Raw genomic sequence first — 21,933 nt, forward strand, 5'->3', positions numbered from 1 at the left:
TCGGTTCAATGTGTCTCCAATGGTATTTGGTTCAAGCTGGTATTTAGAGATACGTGCCATATGAGCCTCTTCCAAGTCATAGTGTAGGTATCCCGAGTGAGAAGGGATTGGTCTCAAGCAGTGGTTGGATGCCAAGGACGTGGTGTGACATCTCGGGTGTTTCTCTCTCTCTCTCTCTCTCTCTCTCTCTCTCTCTCTCTCTCTCTCTCTCTCTCTCTCTCTCTCTCTCTCTCTCTCTCTCTCTCTCTCTCTCTCTGCCTCTCTGTCTCTCTCTGTCTCTCTCTGTCTGTCTCTGTCTCTCTCTCTGTCACGGTCTCTCTCTCTCTGCTGTCTCTCTGTCTGTCTCTCTCTGTCTCTTTCTGTTTCTGTCTCTCTCTGTCTATCTCTGTCTCTCTCTCTGTCTCTGTCTCTGTAGGATCTGATGAGAGAGTTGGACGACAAGGAGAAGGTGATCAAGTCTGTGCAAGATAATGCAGAGAACCTTCTGCAGGAGAACCACCCTGCCAGGCTAACTATTGAAGTAAGCCCTCTGTGTTTACAGATGTCACATAACCACTCCATAACCATCTGATATACACTTCTTTAGTGTAAATACAATATTTTTTATATGATAAATCAGTTAGATTGTATGCCTCAGATAATGTGGTAATTTGTCCATTCAAATATAAATATGATTACTCATTTTCAGCTAAACCTGCGTTGGTGCTCAATAGTGTCATACACAACATTTCAATTGCTTCACTAACTTGTTCCTTGAAGAACAATCATAGGGTATTTTTAATTGTAAAATGTTTCTGTGTGGAATCCTCTAGGCATATAGAGCAGCCATGCAGACTCAGTGGAGCTGGATTCTACAGCTCTGCTCTTGTGTGGAGCAGCACCTGAAAGACAACACAGTCTATTTCGAGGTGAGTTATCTGTTTTCCTCAAACAAATGGATAAAGGCCTGCTAGTTGCAAAAAGCTCATCTGATCTCCTTTCCTCACTCCCATACAGTTTTTCAATGATGCCAAAGTGTCCATGGACTACCTGAAGAGCCTACAAGGTGACATCCAAAGAAAGTATGGCTGTGATCGGACAAGCAGCGTACACAAGCTGGAGGATCACATCCAGGAGTCCATGGTAAGCTGGCATTCCCTAAATATGTTGTTAAATGAGACACATAGACCAATCCCAAAGACTCACATGGTCAGAAATCCAATTATGGATTCCTAGAGGTTCCAAATGAATACCCCCACCATTAAACATTAACTAACTATCCCTGCGAGTGAATTCTGCTTATGCTGAACTGGTGAAGTATCATAATCCACCTGTGTGTTTGACTGATGCTGGAACATGGGTGTGGTCTGTCTGTCCCCAGGATGAGAAGGAGCAGCTCCTCCAGTACCGCAGCACAGTGGCTGGGTTGGTGGGCAAGGCCAAGGCCATCGTCCAGCTCAAGCCCAGAACCCCAGACACCCCTATCAGGTCTTCCATACCCGTCAAAGCCATCTGTGACTACCGACAAATAGAGGTGCTTTTTGAGTCTCTTGTTAGAGATACATGTATGTGCTACCAGGGGCGCAACTTTTACTGGGGATGGGGGGGACGGGGCAGTGATACAAAACGAGGCTTAGGACCATGCGGACGCATCCGAGAGGCCGGGTGGGCTGTTTGGAGTGTTTATCCAACTGGATAAAAAACATATATATAAAAACAAATTATGTACCCCCCCCACTTCTAAAACCAAAGTTGCGCCCCTGTGTGCTACTGTTCATTTTCTATTTATTCAAGTAGTTCATCACAAGTCGCATTCTTTACATTGAGTTGTCAAACTTATCTTCTGTAGTAACAAGATGTACATTGAGGTCTCTAAGGAACATGTTTAGCCATGTTAACTCCAGGGATGTTTATTTAGATAGCGGATCAAAAGTTTGATACTTTGAGTTGATTTGGATTTCAGAGTCAAATTGTAGTCGTTTTGATTTGTCATGTCTCACTTCGTCTCACTCCTAGATCACCATCTATAAGGATGATGAGTGTGTCCTGGCCAGTAACTCTCACCGGGCCAAGTGGAAGGTGATCAGTCCGTCTGGCAATGAGGCCATGGTGCCCTCTGTCTGCTTCACTGTGCCTCCACCCAACAAGGAGGCTGTGGAACAGGCCAGCAGAATTGAGCAGCTGTACCAGAATGTCCTGACTCTGTGGCACCACTCGCACATCAACATGAAGAGCGTGGTCTCCTGGCACTACCTGATGGCGGACGTCAAAGCCATCCGCAACTGGAACGTGTCCTCAGTACGTTTACACTTATCTACTTAATCAACTCCTAGACCCCATTAGCAACACTTAAAGTGATAAAGGTATAATTATGCATATTCTACTGATTTTGGTCTTCATAAGAAAGAGAGTGATGACTGTTATTAAGCCTGGTGTTTCTTATACTCACCGACTTTACCTGTCATTTCATCATTATAGTTGGTGCTGACTGTACCTTTTCAGAGAACATTCTAGAAGGTTTCCAGGTATGGGTCTGTCTCATGTGTTTTCCCCTGTTCTCCCCAGATTAAGACCATGTTGCCAGGTGAGCACCAGCAGGTCCTTAGCAACCTGCAGTCCCACTTTGAGGACTTCCTGGAGGACAGCGAGGAGTCGGAGGTGTTCACAATGGCAGACTGTTCCCAGCTAGAGAGGGAGGTGTTGACCTGCAAGGAGTACTACGAGGAGCTGCTCAAGTCTGCAGAGAGAGGTAAGGCTGAACTAAGATAGTCTGCAGAGAGAACTAAGATAGTCTGCAGAGAGAAGCTAAGCTAACTAGTCTGCAGAGAGAGGCTAAGCTAAGCTAACTAGTCTGCAGAGAGAGGCTAAGCTAAGATAACTAGTCTGCAGAGAGAGGCTAAGCTAAGATAACTAGTCTGCAGAGAGAGGCTAAGCTAAGATAACTAGTCTGCAGAGAGAGGCTAAGCTAAGCTAACTAGTCTGCAGAGAGAGGCAAGGCTAAACTAAGCTAATATGCAGAGAGAGGCAAGGCTAAACTAAGCTAGTCTACAGAGAAAGGCAAGGCTAAGCTAAGCTAGTCTACAGAGAAAGGCAAGGCTAAGCTAAGCTAGTCTGAAGCAAGGCCAAACTATTAGCTAACTTCTACTCAGGAGCTCGCTGGTACATGTTTTGGCAGCAGTCCTCAAGGCAAACGGATGGTTCTTTAAAACTATTAGGCATAAAGCTAATATATTTTGGAATTATGTTTGAACCTGCCAGGGTCCACATGGCCAGAACTGTAGGAAAGAGTGTGTTTGTGTGTGTGGGCGTACTGATGCGTGTGTCTGGGTGTGACTACATTTTCCCTATATGTTTCCCCTGATCTTGCAATTATGTCTGTTTAGATACTTGGTCTTATGTCACCACAGGTAGTAGAATCTCCTGCAGAGGACATTAGGGAGGTGTTGATTTGCTTGATTGCCCACCAATTAATCAGCATAATTAATAAATAATATACAGATTGTGTGTAAACACTTTACAATAATGGTGCCAGATTTGATTAATGGTGCCAGAGATTAATACAGTAGTTTTCATGATTCATTAACTCGTTAATTTCACACTCTATGCACTCTCTGCTATATATACAGTATTCAGACCCCTTGACTTTTTTCAAATTTTGTTACGTTACAGCCTTATTCTAAAATGGATTAAGTAGTTTTCCATCTCATCAATCTATGCACTATACCCCATAATGACATTTCTGCAAATTTATTACAAATAAAAAACTGAAATATGACATTTACATAAGTATTCAGACCCTTTACCCAGTCCTTTTTGAAGCACATTTGGCAGCGATTACAGCCTCGCGTCTTCTTAGGTATGACGCTACAAGCTTGGCACCCCTGTATTTGGGGAGTTTCTACCATTCTTCTCTGCAGATCCTCTCAAGGATGGGGAGCGTTGCTGCACAGGTATTTTCATGTCTCTCCAGAGATGTTTCTATGGGTTCAAGTCCGGGCTCTGGCTGGGCCACTCAAGGACATTCAGAGACTTGTCCCGAAGCAACTCCTGTGTTGTCTTGGCTGTGTGCTTTGGGTTGTCCTGTTGGAAGGTGAACTTTCACCCCAGTCTGAGGTCCTGAGCGCTCTGGAGCAGGTTTTCATCAAGAATATCTCTATACTTTGCTCCGTTCATACTTCCCTCGATCCTGACTAGTGTCCCAGTCCCTGCCGCTGAAAAACATGATGCTACCACCATCATGCTTCACCATAGGGATGGTGCCAGGTTTCCTCCAAACATGACGCTTGGCATTCAAGCCAAAGAGTTGAATCTTGGTTTCATCAGAACAGAGAATTCTGTTTCTCATGGACTTCGTGTCTTTATGTGCCTTTTGGCAAACTCCAAGCAGGCTGTCATGTGCCTTTTACTGAGGAGTGGCTTCTGTCTGGCTACTCTACCAAGGCCTGATTGGTGGAGTGCTGCAGAGATGGTTGTCCTTCTGGAATTTTCTCCCATCTCCACAGAGGTACTCTGGAGCTCTTTCAGAGTGACCGTATGGGTTCTTGGTCACCTCCCTGACCAAGGCCCTTCTCCCCCGATTGCTCAGTTTGGCCGGGATGCCAGCTCTAGGAAGAGGATTGGTGGTTCCAAACTACTTCCATTTAAGAATGATGGAGACCACTGTGTTCTTGGGGTCCTTCAATGCTGCAGAAATGTTTTGGTATCCTTCCCCAGATCTGTGCCTCGACACAATCCTGTCTCGGAGCTCTACTGACAATTCCTTCGACCTCATGGCTTGGTTTCTGCTTTGACATGCACTGTCAACTGTGGGATATTATATAGACAGATGTGTGCCTTTCCAAATCATGTCCAGTCAATTGAATTTTCCACATGTGGACTCCAATCAAGTTGTAGAAACATTTTAAGGATGATCAATGGAAATGCACGTTAGCTCAATTTCGAGTCTCATAGCGAAGGGTCTGAATACTTATGTAAATAAAGTATTTCTGTTTTTTTATACATTTGCTCAACTTTATAAATACCTGTTTTTGCTTTGTCATTGTGAGATATTGTGTGTAGATTGATGAAGATTTTGGGGTATTTCATCCATTTTCGAATAAGGCTGTAACGTAACAAAATGTGGAAAAGGTTAAGGGGTCTGAATAGTTTCCAAATACAGTACATATTCCTTTAGATTGTTTACTAATGTTACTGTTATACAGCTTGCAGTATACCAGTGACTGAGAAAAATCCCAAGTGTTTGGACACTTAGACTTGGTGTCCTCTCGTCGTTTGGTTGTTACTCATTCTATGGTCTTGTGTTGAACAGAGGTTGTTACTCATTCTGTGGTCTTGTGTTGAACAGAGGTTGTTACTCATTCTGTGGTCTTGTGTTGAACAGAGGTTGTTACTCATTCTATGGTCTTGTGTGAACAGAGGTTGTTACTCATTCTGTGGTCTTGTGTTGAACAGAGGTTGTTACTCATTCTGTGGTCTTGTGTTGAACAGAGGAACATGAGGAGTCTGTGTACAACCTGTATATCTCTGAGGTGCGTAACTTCCGAATGCGTCTGGAGGCTCAGGAGGAGCACCTGATCCGACAGATCCGCACCCCACTGGACAGAGACGACCTGGAGCAGAGTATCCTGCGCATCACAGAGCAAGAGGTAGGGCAACAACTCACTGTTTAGACTGTATCATCACTCTGTCATATTACAACTCACTATTCAGAATGCATCATTACTCTGTCATATTACAACTCACTAAACAGACTGTATCATTACTCTGTCATATTACAACTCACTATTTAGACTGTATCATTACTCTGTCATATTACAACTCACTATTCAGAATGTATCATTACTCTGTCATATTACAACTCACTATTCAGACTGTATCATTACTCTGTCATATTACAACTCACTATTTAGACTGTATCATTACTCTGTCATATTACAACTCACTATTTAGACTGTATCATCACTCTGTCATATTACAACTCACTATTCAGACTGTATCATTACTCTGTCATATTACAACTCACTATTTAGACTGTATCATTACTCTGTCATATTACAACTCACTATTTAGACTGTATCATCACTCTGTCATATTACAACTCACTATTTAGACTGTATCATTACTCTGTCATATTACAACTCACTATTTAGACTGTATCATTACTCTGTCATATTACAACTCACTATTCAGACTGTATCATTACTCTGTCATATTACAACTCACTATTCAGACTGTATCATTACTTTTCCAGGTACAATGAGACCAACAGAATAATATCATGTGTGAACCAAGTACACCTAAATTGTGAAGTGTTTGATGTACTGTACTGTATGTATTTGACCCAGGTGTGATCTGTTCATATTGACTTAACTCCTCCAAATTCGTTCCTTGCAGAAGAAGAAGGCAGAGCTGGATCAGCTAATGGGGGATCTGGAGACCATGAAGGAGAAGTGTGAGACATTCCTCAGACAGGCCACAGCCTCTCCCTCTGTCCCAGCCCTCTCCTCTGACCTCAACGTCCTCATCCAGAGCATGAGCCAGGTTTACTCCATGTCCTCCATCTACCTGGAGAAGTAAGTGGGCACAGACACTGTTATGGTCCTCCTCAGTGCAGGGCTAGAATATGCTCAGCACATTCAAAATCAACATGGCATTTGCAATTCTTTTTTATGGTCCCACTTTAAATTCAAATGTAAAGTTTTCATGAAGCCTTCATAAACCCTTTACAAGGACTTCATATATGCACTGCAAAATGCTCATATAGATAAAGTTACACTGTCTCTATGGTGTCTCTGCAGGCTGAAGACGGTGAGCTTGGTGGTGAGGCACAGCCAGAATGCAGAGGCTCTAGTGAAGCTCTTTGAGGCCAAACTTTCTGAGGAAGACGCTGTGAACTCTGACCTGAAGTCCATTGACACAGTCGTCAGCACACTCAAGGTAAGCTCCCTCGGTAGTAGTTTAACATTTAATATGGCAATATATCCTGTTCAATCTTTTGGTTTTCTCTGTATGGTTGGCAAAATGATTGCTGGAGATAAATTGTTATTTTGCGGAACCCAGTCCTCGAGAGCCACTATCATGCTATGATTGATGTTGAGCCATGTCTTTCCTCTACTTTAATTTAGCAATGGCGCTCAGAGATTGACGAACAGCGGGAGGTCTTCCATGACCTGGAGGATGGGCTGCAAAAGGCCCGTGGCATCAGTGACCACATGTTCAAGGCTCACAACGAGCGGGACTTTGACCTGGACTGGCACAAGGAGAAGGCTGACCAGCTGGGAGAGAGGTGGCACAATGTCCACACCCAAATTGACAGCAGGTTAGTGTTTTCAGGTCAACTCAAATGTTTAGGGACAGATTTGATTCCATACATCAGTAAAAAGTAGTGAGAAACACTTATTGTTCACTGTATGTGTGATATCTGCTTCAGACTTCGGGACCTAGAAGGCATCAGTAAATCTCTGAAGTACTACAAAGACTCCTACAGCAGTCTAAATGACTGGGTCAGAGAGATGGAGGCTGCTCAGCTCAAGACCCAGGAGAACCAGCCAGAGGACAGCAAGGCGCTTGCTGAGCTGCTCAACCAACAGAAGGTCCTTGTTGCAGAAATGGAACATAAGCAGAGCAGAATTGATGAATGCCAAAAGTACTCAGAGCAGTACTCATCTGGCGCTAAAGTAAGTTATCTCTGTAACAGTTGTGACCTGATATGATATGTCTGCATGAAGAGCACTTGAACACCAGCGTAATATTCCCTGATCTGTTGTCAGGATTATGAGCTACAGCTGATGACCTACAGAGCCATGGTTGACTCCCAGCACAAGTCCCCGCTCAAGAGACGGAGGATGCAGAACTCAGCTGATGCCATCGTTCAGGAGGTTAGAATGGAACAGTAGTAAACTAGGTGCTGAGTGTGTTGGGTGTGCTAAAGAAAGTGACCCTTGTTTTCTGCCCCCGCCTCAGTTCATGGACCTCCGAACTCGCTACACGGCCGTAGTCACCTCCATGACGCAGTATGTAAAGTTTGCCAGTGAGACGTTGAAGAGAACAGAAGGCGAAGAGGTAGGGGATTGGTGAAATATTAGATTTACAATGCGCAAATCGCTGTGCATACTTTGAACTGCCTTTTTCCCCCCTCACATTATTGTGTTAAGTGGGTTTGCTCCCAGCCATATTGAATTAATAGGAACCTCACCTTTAAAGCCATAAATATGACGCTTCAACTCAAAGGGTTTATTTCTCTTCTATGCTGTGTGTCATTCATTCGGCGCTGATGAATGTAGATGTTATGCTTTGTTTAAGACAAATCATGCGATATGGTGTCGTACGCAGCTGTAATGCTGATACAAAGAGCCATTCTTTTGTATCATTGCTGGTGATGGGGACTTCTCTTTGGAGGAAGAAGCTGTCTCCTCTCTCTCATTGAATCTGAAACATTCTCTCATGGTGGCATTTCTTTGGGACAATTAACAACACTGCAACAATCCTTGCTTTATAATATTGGTAAGCATGTTAGAATAACCATACCATAAACACAACTTTCACTTTATTTCAATGTTAAAGGAAAACTCCACCCAAAGACCCATTTGACCCTATTTGTTTCATTAGTCCATTGTTGAATGTTTTTCATGTCAGCGATCAAGTTTTCAAGATATGTAACTTTCAAGATGTGTAACTTACAAAATACAAATATGTTACACACTGCAACATGCATCATACAGGCCGTATTTCTGTATTGACATGCAAAACATTTTGGGACTATAAAAACTATGGACTAATGAAACAAATACAAAAACAGTGTTTTTGGGTGGAGTTTTCCTTTTAAGTATGAGGTAGTGCATGACTTGTTCTTTTTTGCATTGTAGAATAGGAATGAATCAGAAAAGACAGAGTACATCACCTGGAAAGAGAGCTGGGAGCTCCAAAAGGTAGCAGGGGAGGAGGTGATTGGACAGCTTCAGCAGCAGGTACAAGAACTGGAGACCTCATTGGCTGACAGAACAACCCAGGTGACCAGTCTACAGAGAGAGGTAAAGACGCAAAAAAGTACCATAGAGGACCTTACCCTCCAGAAGTCTAAGGCCGAGAATGAGGCTCAGCAGTACTGGGCAGAACTAGACATGGTTGTGAAGGGCAAAACAGCCATTGAGCAAGAGTTAAGTAACGCACGACAGCTGGTCCAGCAGTCAGAAGCCAAACGGTCTACTCTTGAGGAGAGTCTTCGTATGCTGAAGATGAACATCGAGGAGAGCACCTTGGCCCGGAAAAAATTGGAGGACCACTTGAAGAGGAAGAACAGTGACGTTCAGGATCTTGAGGAGCACAATCGCACACTGCAGAGGATGCAACATACCTCGTCCACCAACAGCATCCAGATGATCCATGCAGAGGTGGAGGCAGAAGTCCTGCAGCAGAAACAGGAGGAACTGGCCATGGCGAGGAAAACAGCCGAGACCGAAATCAAGACGCTTAAGTCAGAGCTGAACACTGTGCTGGTGCATAAAAAGATAGCAGAGGAGAAAGCGCAACAATTCAAAGAGCTTTTGGACGATGCCAATACCAGGTTGAAGAAACTTCAGCTGGACATGGAATCGGATAGAAGCAGCATGAGACAAAAGTCAGAGGAGCTCAGACAGGAATCTTCAGAGCTGAGAAAATCAACCCATGTCTTTCAAGAGCAAATCAAATCTCTCCAGAGGGATAAGTCTTTATTGGAACAGAAAGCTATTTTCCACATGACAGAAGTTGAAGGCCTGAAAAAACAGTTAAAGCTCAACCAAGGAAAACTGCTCCAGAGGAACTCCAGGGAACAGGAGAGTAGTCACAAGATGCAATGTTTAGAGGAAGAGCTGGCCTCCAAACAGGCTGAGGCAGACCAGTTGATGTTCAAGATCAATGAACTGACGAGAATGAATGTGTCATTAGACAATGAGGTCATAAGTCTTAAGGTCAGTGTGGAGTCATTACAACGAGAAAAATCATTTTCTGAACAAATGGTAAAATCATTGAAAAGTGAGAGTGAGAACTGGAAACAACAGCTTCAAAAAACCAAAGAAGAATCCAACATAAAGACAAGATCTGAACAGGATGTACAACTCAAATCTAAAAACCTGGAAGCAGAACTTCAGAAAGGTGGAATGTTGGTTGTGCAACTGCAGAAAAAAGTAGATGAGCTTAAGAAGGTCAACATGGAGATGGAAGTCAACATGCAGAAGATGAGAGCTCAACTCGAGAAGATCACCATGGAAACTGAAATCAAAGACCAGCAAATCAACATATTAAAGTCTCAGGTGGATGGCACCAAATCTCAGGTGAAAGTCATTGAGGAGGAACTGCTGAAGAAATCTCAGATGTCCCACGAGCTTCAGATCAAACTGAGGGACTACAATGAGGAGGTGAAGAGAACAGCTGAACTCCAGCAGAAAAACAAAGCTATCAGCTTGAACCTCAACAACTACGAGAAGGAAATCATGAATCTGAAGTCTGAGCTTAGCTCTGTTGGCACTGAGAGGAATTTGGCCAATAAGACAGTCCAAGAGCAAAAGGGTGAAGTGAATGATCTGAACATCAAACTGAAGAAGGCAATGGGAGAGCTGCAGAATGAGTCAAATGAGGGCCAGAGGTATCTGGCTAAAGTAAAGGCATTGGAGGGGGAGCTTTTGCAATGCAAGCAGAGTATGAAAGGAATCACTGGAAATTCTGAAATAATGATAGCAAATATGAAGCAGGAAATAATTGCCCTTCAAAGAGACAAGACAATGGCTGACCATAAACTGGTTACCTTGAAAGCAGAACTCGAGGAAATGAGGTCTGCCCTGAGAATCACAAAAGATGAATTAATTAAAGTAACCCAGGAAGGAAAAATTAGCCAGTCTAAAGTCAAAGAGTTTGAGGCAGATCTTCAGAAGAGTAGATTGACAATAAAAGAAATGACTGCCAGCTCTGACAAATCCTCATCAAGTTTCAAACAGGAAATCATTGTCCTTCAGAGGGAGAGAAGTGCAGCCCAAGAGAAAACCATCTTGTTGGGGTCTGATCTCACCTTGCTCAAGGGAAAGCTGGAACAAGCCCAAAAGGAGGTCAAACAAAAGCAAACGGAAAGTTCAGCCCTGCAGCTGAGGTCGCAGATGCTGGAAGACCAACTTGAGAATTGTAAGCGGATGGTGGAGGAAATGACAGTGAATATGAAGCATGAAACTAGTGCCCTTCAAAAGGACAAGACAATGGCTCACCAAAAACTGGTTACCTTGGAAGCAGAACTTGAAGATATGAGTTCTGCCCTGAGAAGAACAAAAGATGAATTAATTCAAGTGACCCAGGAAGGGAAAATCAGCCAGTCTAAAGTCGAAGCGTTTGAGGCAGATCTTCAGAAGAGTAGGTTGATAATGAAAGACATCACTGCCAGCTCTGACAAATCCTCATCAACTTTCAAACAGGAAATCACTGTTCTTCAGAGGGAGAGAAGCACAGCCCAAGAGAAAATCCTTTCGTTGGAATTTGACCTCACCATGCTCAAGGCAAAGTTTGAACAATCCCAAGAGGAGGTCAAGCGAAAGCAAACGGAAAGTTCAGCCCTGCTGCTGAAGTCTCAGAAGCTGGAAGACCAACTTAAGAACTGCAAGAGGATGCTGGAGGAAATTACAGTGAATATGAAGCAGGAAACTAGTGCCCTTCAAAAAGAAAAGACAATAGCTGAACAGAAAGTGGTTACCTTGGAAGCAGAACTTGAGGAGTTGAATTCTGCCCTGAGAAGAACAAACTATGAATTAATTAATGTGACCCAGGACGGGAAAATCAGCCAGTCTAAAGTCAAAGAGTTTGAGGCAGATCTTCAGAAGAGTAGGTTGAAAATGAAAGAAATCATTGCCGACTCTGACAAATCCTCTTCAAGTTTCAAACAGGAAGTCACTGTCCTTCAGAGGGAGAGAATCGCAGCCCAAGAGAAAACCCTTTCGTTGGTGTCTGATCTCACAATGCTCAAGGGAAAGCTGGAAGAAGCCCAACAGGAGAGTAAGCAAAAGCAAACGGAAAGTTCAGCCCTGCTGCTGAAGTCCCAGAAACTGGAAGACCAGCTTGAGAAGTGTCAGCGGATGCTGGAGGAAAATACAGTGAATATGAAGCAGGAAACTAGTGCCCTTCAAAAGGACAAGGCAATGGCTGACCAAAAACGGGTTACCTTGGAAGCAGGACTCGAGGAGAGGAATTCTGCCCTGAGAAGAACGAAAGATGAATTAATTAAAGTGACCCAGGAAGGGAAAATCAGCCTGTCTAAAGTAAAAAAGTTTGAGGCCGATCTTCAAAAGAGTATGCTGACAATAAAAGAAATCACCGCCAGCTCTGACAAATCCTCTTCAAGTTTCAAACAGGAAATCAATGTTCTTCAGAGGGAGAGAAGCGCAGCCCAAGAGAAAACCCTTTCATTGGCGTCTGATCTCACCATGCTCAAGGGAAAGCTGGAAGAAGCCCAACAGGAGGTCAAGCAAAAGCAAATGGAAAGTTCAGCCCTGCTGCTGAAGTCCCAGAAACTGGAAGACCAACTTGAGAACTGTCAGCGGATGCTGGAGGAAAATACAGTGAATATGAAGCTGGAAACTAGTGCCCTTCAACAGGACAAGACAATGGCTCACCAAAAACTGGTTTCTTTGGGAGCAGAACTCAAGGAGATGAGTTCTGCCCTGAAAAGAACAAAAGATGAATTAATTAAAGTGACCCAAGAAGGGAAAATCAGCCAGTCTAAAGTCAAAGATTTTGAGGCAGATCTTCAGAAGAGTAGGTTGAAAATTAAAGAAATCACTGCCAGCTCTGACAAATCCTCATTAACTTTCAAACAGGAAATCATTGTCCTTCAGAGGGAGAGAAGCACAGCCCAAGAGAAAACCCTTTCGTTGGTGTCTGATCTCACCATGCTCAAGGGAAAGCTGGAAGAAGCCCAACAGGAGAGCAAGCAAAAGCAAATGGAAAGTTCAGCCCTGCTGCTGAAGTCCCAGAAACTGGAAGACCAGCTTGAGAACTGTCAGCGGATGCTGGAGGAAAAGACAGTGAATATGAAGCAGGAAACTAGTGCCCTTCAAAAGGACAAGACAATGGCTCACCAAAAACTTGTTTCTTTGGGAGCAGAACTCAAGGAGATGAGTTCTGCCCTGAGAAGAACAAAAGATGAATTAACTAAAGTGACCCAGGAAGGGAAAATCAGCCAGTCTAAAGTCAAAGAGTTCGAGGCAGATCTTCAGAAGAGTAGGTTGAAAATGAAAGAAATCACTGCCAGCTCTGACAAATCCTCATCAAATTTCAAACAGGAAATCAATGTTCTTCAGAGGGAGAGAAGCGCAGCCCAAGAGAAAACCATTTCATTGGCATCTGACCTCACCATGCTCAAAGGAAAGCTGGAAGAAGCCGAAGAGGAGGTAAAGCGAAAGCAAACGGAAAGTTCAGCACTCCAGCTGAGATCCCAGAAGCTGGAAGATCAACTTGAGAACTGTCAGCGGATGCTGGAGGAAAAGACACTGAATGTGAAGCAGGAAACTAGTGCCCTTCAACAGGACAAGACAATGGCTCACCAAAAACTGGTTTCTTTGGGAGCAGAACTCAAGGAGATGAGTTCTGCCCTGAGAAGAACAAAAGATGAATTAATGAAAGTGACCCAGGAAGGGAAATTCAGCCAGTCTAAAGTCAAAGATTTTGAGGCAGATCTTCAGAAGAGTAGGTTGAAAATTAAAGAAATCACTGCCAGCTCTGACAAATCCTCATTAACTTTCAAACAGGAAATCATTGTTCTTCAGAGGGAGAGAAGTGCAGCCCAAGAGAAAACCCTTTCGTTGGTGTCTGATCTCACCATGCTCAAGGGAAAGCTGGAAGAAGCCCAACAGGAGGTCAAGCAAAAGCAAATGGAAAGTTCAGCCCTGCTGCTGAAGTCCCAGAAACTGGAAGACCAACTTGAGAACTGTCAGCGGATGCTGGAGGAAAATACAGTGAATATGAAGCTGGAAACTAGTGCCCTTCAACAGGACAAGACAATGGCTCACCAAAAACTTGTTTCTTTGGGAGCAGAACTCAAGGAGATGAGTTCTGCCCTGAAAAGAACAAAAGATGAATTAATTAAAGTGACCCAGGAAGGGAAAATCAGCCAGTCTAAAGTCAAAGATTTTGAGGCAGATCTTCAGAAGAGTAGGTTGAAAATTAAAGAAATCACTGCCAGCTCTGACAAATCCTCATCAAGTTTCAAACAAGAAATCACTGTCCTTCAGAGGGAGAGAAGCGCAGCCCAAGAGAAAACCCTTTCGTTGGTGTCTGATCTCACCATGCTCAAGGGAAAGCTGGATCAAGCCCAAAAGGAGGTCAAGCAAAAGCAAACGGAAAGTTTAGCGCTGCAGCTGAGGTCGCAGATGCTGGAAGACCAACTTGAGAATTGTAAGCGGATGCTGGAGGATAATACTCTGAATGTAAAGCAGGAAACTAGTGCCCTTCAAAAGCACCAGTCAGTAGCTGACCAAAAACTGGTTACCTTGGAAGCAGAACTCGAAGAAAGGAATTCTGCCCTGAGAAGAACAAAAGATGAATTAATTAAAGTGACCCATGAAGGGAAAATCAGCCAGTCTAAAGTCAAAGAGTTTGAGGCAGATCTTCAGAAGAGTAGGTTGACAATGAAAGAAATCACTGCCAGCTCTGACAAATCCTCATCAAGTTTCAAACAGGAAATCAATGTCCTCCAGAGGGAGAGATGTATAGCCCAAGAGAAAATCCTTTCATTGGCATCTGACCTCACCATGCTCAAGGGAAAGCTGAAAGAAGCCGAAGAGGAGGTAAAGCGAAAGCAAACGGAATGTTCTGCCCTGCATCTGAAGTCCCAGAAGCTGGAAGACCAACTTGAGAACTGTCAGCGGATGCTGGAGGAAAAGACAGTGAATATAAAGCAGGAAACCCGTGCCCTTCAACAGGACAAGATAATTTCCCACCAAAAATTGGTTGCTTTGGAAGCAGAACTTGTGGAGATGAGTTCTGCCCTGAGAAGAACAAAAGATGAATTAATTAAAGTGACCCAGGAAGGGAAAATAAGCCAGTCTAAAGTCAAAGAGTTCGAGGCCGATCTTCAGAAGAGTAGAATGAAAATGAAAGAAATCACTGCCAGCTCTGACAAATCCTCATCAACTGTCAAACAGGAAATCACTGTCCTTCAGAGGGAGAGAAGCGCAGCCCAAGAGAAAACCCTTTCATTGGCATCTGATCTCACCATGCTCAAGGGAAAGCTGGATCAAGCCCAAAAGGAAGTAAAGCTAAAGCAAACAGAAAGTTCAGCGCTGCAGCTGAAGTCCCAGAAGCTGGAAGACGAACTTGAGAACTGTCAGCAGATGCTGCAGGAAATGACAGTGAATATGAAGCAGGAAACTAGTGCCCTTCAACAGGACAAGACAATGGCTGACCAAAAACTTGTTACCTTGGAAGCAGAACTCGAAGAGACGAATTCTGCCCTGAGAAGAACAAAAGATGAATTGATTAAAGTGACCCAGGAAGGGAAAATAAGCCAGTCTAAAGTCAAAGAGTTTGAGGCAGATATTCAGAAGAGTAGGTTGAAAATAAAAGAAATCACCGCCAGCTCTGACAAATCTTCATCAAGTTTCAAACAGGAAATCAATGTCCTTCAGAGGGAGAGAAGTGTAGCCAAAGAGAAATCCCTTTCGTTGGCATCTGACCTCACCATTCTCAAGGGAAAGCTGGATGAAGCCCAAAAGGAGGTCAAGCGAAAACAAACAGAAAGTTCAGCCCTGCTGCTGAAGTCCCAGAAGCTGGAAGACCAACTTGTGAACTGCAAGGGGATGCTGGAGGACTTGAAAAGCAAACTTGATCTGCAAAAACAGGGATATGAGAGACAGCTGCAGTTAGTACAGGTGGAAATGAGTCAAATGCATGCATTACAGGAGTCTAATATCAAACTGGAATTGGAGCAGAAACCCAGAGAACATTCACACAGTACAGAATTAGCAGAGAAAAACACCAAGTTTTTCCAGCAAGAAATTACACAGTTGAAAACATTAAATGAGAGCACTTTAAAGTTAAAGCAGGATGATCTACAACAAATGAATGAGCTACGTATTAAAATGGATCAATTGAAAAATGAGAGAACTACTATTAGCCATGACCTGATGAAAGCAAAATCTCAAATTGCTCAATTAGACAGAGAGAAAATGCAACATAACTCTAGCATTACTCAGCTGGAAAACATTCATAAGGAAAACTCTAAAGAGGTCACAAAGCTCAAACGCATGTTGACAGACAGTGAGCAGAAACTAAGAGTAAAGGAAAAGGAAGCAAGATCCCTCAATGAGCAGGTTGTTTCCTATGCTAAGGAAGTCAGAGGTCTTCAAGAAAAAGTCTTGAAGCTGGAGGTCACGATTAAGACTGAACATAGGACTGTAAAGGAAGTGGAGACTACAAGTCAAACCAAAACATTCAATGAGAGCACTTTGAAATTAAAGCAGGAAGCTCAACAAGAATTAGACAAGGTTTGTATTAAAATGGAGCAAGTGCAAAATGAGAGAACCACTATTAGCCATGACCTGCTGAAAGCAAAATCTCAAATTGCTCAATTAGATAGAGAGAAAATGCAACTTAACTCTAGCATTACTCAGCTGCAAAACATTCATAAGGAAAATTCAAAAGAGATCACAAAGCTCAAACAAATGTTGACAGACAGTGAGCAGAAACTAGGAATAAAGGAAAAGGAAGCAAGATCCCTCAACGAGCAGGTTGTTTCCTATGCTAAGGAGGTCAGAGGTCTTCAGGAAAAGGTCTTGAAGCTGGAGGTCACGATTAAGACTGAACGTAGGACTCTAAAGGAAGTGGAGACTACAAGTCATACCAATCATAAGTGTGACAAAGGCAATGAGGTCACCAAACTGAAGACTGAGCTTTTGTTAACACAGAAAATGGTGTCATCATATGAAGAGGCAAACCGCAATCTGGAGGAGGAGCTTATCAAAATAAAAGTGTCCTCAGAGGTATATATCCATGACTATAATATATATATTTTTTACATTCATCAAAAACGTGCATAATATTACATAATATTATGCACGTTAAACAATACATAATTTAAATGCATATTTGTATGACAAATTAATAATAATAATGATATTTCATTTGTTGAGCTCATTTCCTTCACTCAATAAGCAAGGATAAATGATCTCAAGGTATTTTCTATATGTAATGATTATTCACATCTTATGCCAACAGATAGCAACAGCGGAGAAAGACAAAGTACTGGAAAAACTGCAAAGAGTGAAGAGAGGCAAAATGGAAATAGTCAGCAATCAAAGCAGTTTACAGAATCAAACAATTTCGAAAACAAATGATTCTACTGTGCAGACTACAACAGTCCAGCAAAAACAGTCTCAGAATTTGATTGCTAAGAACCAAAGTCAAAAAACGGAAGTGATGGCAATAACAAAACAGTTAGTGTCTCTGGATGGTCAGGCAGGGAAAAGTCCAAGTGTTATAAGCACCACTAACACAAGCTCATATAATGTCAAAGACATGTCATCCAAAGCATCTCATTTAGCCTCTATGTCAAAAGACAGTAGTTTGAAGCAGAGTGAGACAACAACCCTTCCTTTTTCCCCAAAGCTCCAAGGACACAGAGGCAGTATCAGTATCAGGAAGTTGATCAAAACCAAGTTTTTGGATAGAGAAATCTTGCAGAAATTAGAAACTGGCCTTGTCACATTAGAAGAAGTCCAAGCATCACTCGTTCAGTTCATCAGCAAACCCACTGCTATTGCCGGAATCTACTTGGAGTCAAGCAAGAAAAAGATATCCTTCTTGGAGGCTGCAGAGAAAGGCCTTTTAGCTAAGACATATGCTATTGAGTATATGGAGGTACAGGCTGCAACTGGCTGTGTTATAGATCCTTTAACTGGACAAACCCTCTCGGTTCAAGCTGCTCTGGAGAACGGCATTGTTGGGTTAGATCTGAAAGACAAACTGATGGATGCTGAAAAAGCAGTCACTGGTTATGTCCATGGCAGTAAAACATTGTCTGTATTTCAGGCCATGGAGGAAAGGATTGTTGACAGGCTCAAAGGAAAGAAGATCATTGAGGCCCAGATAGCCACTGGAGGATTAGTTCACCCAGTGATTGGTGTTAGGGTGCCCCTTAACATGGCTGTTGATCAGGGTCTCTTGAACAAAGCTACCTTACAGAGTCTGTATGACCCAGTCAGCAACCCCAAAGGCTTCCACAAACCTGATTCAGGACAGAAGGCCTACTACTGTGAACTACTGAAAACTTGTTTGTATGACACAGATGGTGGTGTCTATCTCCTGCCTTTTGGTGAGAAGGATCTCTCCAGTTTCTCCTTCTCCAGTTGTCACAGAGTATCAGTCATCAACAGTGCTTCTGGTATGGAAATGTCCACATACCAAGCCTTTAAGGGCAAACACATCGATAAGTTGACCTACCTGTTTCTGTCTCAGCAGGACAGTGAATGGCAGGAAAAGTCCACTGTTGATGTCAACGAAAGCCCTTTACACGTCATCACAGATCTCAAAAGTGGACGGCAGCTTTGCATCGAAACTGCCTTAGATCTAAAGTTCCTTGAAATGACAGAACTGGTAAGTTATCGGAGTGGGCTCATCAGCGTCTACGAGCTGGCAGACCTTATCCTTTCAAGAATGGTAGTTGTTCCGGACGCTAACAGCCCGTTGGCTGGTCTGTGGGATGTCACTCAAAAGAGAAGGGTGACCATTCTCCAGGGACATCAGCAGAGCCTTATCGATAGACTCACTGCAGTGAGGCTGCTGGAGGCCCAGGCATGCACCGGGGGCATCTGTGACCCTGCTTCTGGGGAGAAAGCCACAGTCACCGAAGCTTTGCGTAGAGGTCTCCTAGATGAGACGTTTGCCCGCCAGCTCCAACAGTGTGAGCAAGCCTACTATGGCATCATCCATCCCCAGACAGCAAAGACCTTGAGTGTAGCTCAGGCCATTCAGGAGAACCTGTTCCCCAAAGATGTGGGCCTTCGATGCCTGGAATTCCAGCTCCTGACTGGAGGACTGATCAACCCAGAGACTCATGAAAGAATCTCACTGGATGAGGCTGTTCAGAGTTTCCTGGTTGACAAAGCCACTGCCTCATTCCTGAAAGATGAGAAGTCTTCCCCAAAAAGCCTCACCTGCCCAAAGACGAAGAGGAAAATCTCATTCATGGAGGCCCTGGAAAAGGGTGTTTATGACGGCCACACTGGGCTCAGGCTACTGGAGACGACAAAGGTTCTTAGTGTTGGGGCTAAGTCGTCTTTCCAATATGTATGGACCTATCATCACATTTGAGTGACCAGTATTTGGTTCTCCATGGCTTGTAAATAGGGAAAACAGAATATCTGATTGACACAACAAAGGCTGACTCAATCAAGTTCTTGGACTGAAATGTTCTACACTTAAAATAATAAATAATTCATTATGTGTGAATTTGATTTGACTTGGAATTATATGAATGTTAATTAAATTATGAATATGGAGTTCATTAAATCAGGGATGAATTATGCTTTTAGCATGATGTGTAAAGTCAATGATGAACAATTACAGTTTTTTTTATCGCTAACTGTCATAACATGTAAACATCATGATCCACATGGCAATAAACTTCATAAATCAAACACGGATTTGTATGTTGCAAGTTTAAACTGTTCATTGTCCAAGTAGAGGTCAGAAATATGGCTGGGGGTCTACTTAGAGGTTTATCTGTTGTTGAATGTCTGCATAACCCCATTTCCTGATTTAAAAACTCTGATCCTAACCGCCTTTTTGAAATTCTTTCCTCAAATCCTAGAGATCTGTTGATGAGGAGAAGAAAGAGCATGGTGATAAAGTTAGCAAGCTGTTAGGTTGGATGTCCAGTGTGAAACCTGGCCAGAACAGAGATGGTAAAGCCAGCACAGAGGCCTCTAGAAAGCCCCAGGTAAATACTGTGTGCAAACATGCATTTACTGTCACTTTACGCTTTCATTTCTTGTATATTTGTTGTTTGCATATTGTCATTGTATACAGTATATCATTACGCCCACAATTATGTGTGTATAACCTGTCATGCAAAAATAGCATTTTATATACTGATGGTCGTGCTCAATTTCAAGAATATGCAATAAAATCAAAAAGTCGCACAACCTTTCACTGTTACTGTATGTGCATCGTTCTAATAAAGACAATGCTTTTGATACTCTCTAATTATTTCTTTACCCTATTACAAATATGTGATATAAGTTTGGGTCAATCCCTTACATCTGAATATGAGCATAAAATGATTTCCCCCATGTTTGGGTCATTAGCCCATGGTCTCTGTCGTCCTTGTGACTCCTCAGGGCTTTTGTAATTATACCCATAACTCACGATATAAACAAAGATGACACAGTTACATAAGCATTCTAGTATTTGAATAGAACTTGATTATAAATACTCCTGGAACATGTAATTCTCTTTGATATGCAGGGACCGAACATTTTGCACCATTAACTCTTTTTATATGGATTCAAATGAAAAGCCATTTTTCTGCATACAATTATTAAATGGGCTTTACATTGAAAAGCATTACATTGTGGATGCACAGTTTCTCTTAGAAAATGATCTTTTGATCAGGGTGAGTTTTTCATGAACATTTGACCAGTGAGGAAAATGTCTGTGCCCCAGTCTGACTTGCTTTGACCTGGTTTCTCCTGGATAGGTTCACGTAGTCAGGAAAAACTCTAGGCACTAGTTATTTTAACTGATTACTATATGATAAGAAAAGAAAAACAAACCACATAAATATTTCTGTGCAAATCAAATGAATGAAAATCAGGAACTGGATATCTGAGTTTAAAATATAGCACAAACCCAAACCTGACTTTTTGTGAAAAGTCAGTGTATATTATTGTGACAAATACGATGCTACAAAGTGGCATATCGAGTGAGCAGAATAAACAGTAAGATGTATATACATGTATAAGGTATACCCATTGTTATTTCAGGTTTCAATGGAAGAAATGGTAACAAAGAAGGAGAAAATTGCAGAAGCACTGAGGACTACACAGCTGATGCTAACTAAACACAGTGACAAGTGAGTTGAATTATCATAACATATATCAGTAAGGTTTTTAAGGCAGAATTTTGTTCATGTCTCTCTGCACCTTTAAATTATTTAAATTATATTTTGTATGCCTTAAATTATTTAATGATATGATTATGATAAGATATGATGATAACTAAAATGCCTCTGATGTCCTGAGTTGCAGAATGACTGAGGATGAGAAGCAGGAAGCCAAGGAGCAGCTGAAATCCCTCCACCAGGCCTACAGTGATCTCTCCCAGCAGTGTTCTGATCAGACGCCATCTACCGAACAGGTTAGATACTGGACTTAATCTCTGAACCACTGGATGGGAGTTTACAGTGTGGTGTGAGAAATTATGCACAAGTGCCACGTACTGTTCAACTGCATGACTAACCCTTTTTCCCATAATGGACTCTGGCATGGTGTGATAGGTTTTCTCTTGTGCCACATTTATTGTCATCTTAAAAACACTATGTTGACTTGTAAGGGAAAGTAGGTTTCTCAAGAGAAGAGAAAGTAGGTTTCTTCTTCAAAACCCAGTGAAGCCGAGTATGCTGTAAACATGCTTCTATTTCTAGGAGCATGAGTGTTTCATGTCACCCAGCCTCATTCTGACTTTTCACAGACATCATTGAAACCAAGCTTTGGTGATCTCCTTTTCATTCTTACAGGTGGTCACCAACAACCAAATATAACAGCCTTGTTGTGTTGTGTCTAACTTGCTCTCTTGTGTTGCAAGATACTGAATATTCTGTCCCCAGATGCATGCCAGCCTTTAGTGTGTCTACTTCTTCTTGCTGTTGAATCACGCTGACACAGCCTTGCACTTTTGCATATGAACTGTTAACATTCACATGCTTGTCTGAGGGGTGAGTAAATG

General features: G+C 42.6%; 2 protein-coding genes across 2 annotated transcripts in view; both read left to right on the forward strand.

Moving 5' to 3' along the window:
* LOC124038746 (dystonin-like) overlaps positions 1-21,933 on the forward strand; it is a 205,614-nt gene that overhangs the window by 99,981 nt on the left and 83,700 nt on the right. The window contains exons 21-36 of the mRNA XM_046354820.1: positions 416-520; positions 813-908; positions 997-1,122; positions 1,361-1,513; positions 1,996-2,277; positions 2,545-2,728; positions 5,467-5,624; positions 6,373-6,551; positions 6,777-6,915; positions 7,104-7,297; positions 7,409-7,655; positions 7,749-7,856; positions 7,942-8,040; positions 19,799-19,927; positions 20,973-21,061; positions 21,237-21,345. Coding sequence (XP_046210776.1) covers positions 416-520; positions 813-908; positions 997-1,122; positions 1,361-1,513; positions 1,996-2,277; positions 2,545-2,728; positions 5,467-5,624; positions 6,373-6,551; positions 6,777-6,915; positions 7,104-7,297; positions 7,409-7,655; positions 7,749-7,856; positions 7,942-8,040; positions 19,799-19,927; positions 20,973-21,061; positions 21,237-21,345 — 2,397 coding nt within the window. The remainder of the gene's footprint in view (positions 1-415; positions 521-812; positions 909-996; positions 1,123-1,360; positions 1,514-1,995; positions 2,278-2,544; positions 2,729-5,466; positions 5,625-6,372; positions 6,552-6,776; positions 6,916-7,103; positions 7,298-7,408; positions 7,656-7,748; positions 7,857-7,941; positions 8,041-19,798; positions 19,928-20,972; positions 21,062-21,236; positions 21,346-21,933) is intronic.
* Positions 10,108-19,940, forward strand: LOC124038401 (plectin-like). Its single transcript, XM_046354245.1, has 2 exons — positions 10,108-16,970; positions 17,206-19,940. Exons 1-2 carry the CDS (start codon positions 10,116-10,118, stop codon positions 19,297-19,299), a joined length of 8,949 nt encoding a protein of 2,982 aa, XP_046210201.1. The 5' UTR covers positions 10,108-10,115; the 3' UTR covers positions 19,300-19,940.

This window comes from Oncorhynchus gorbuscha, linkage group LG06 (genome assembly GCF_021184085.1).
Source record: "Oncorhynchus gorbuscha isolate QuinsamMale2020 ecotype Even-year linkage group LG06, OgorEven_v1.0, whole genome shotgun sequence".
NCBI classification, from domain to species: domain Eukaryota; kingdom Metazoa; phylum Chordata; class Actinopteri; order Salmoniformes; family Salmonidae; genus Oncorhynchus; species Oncorhynchus gorbuscha.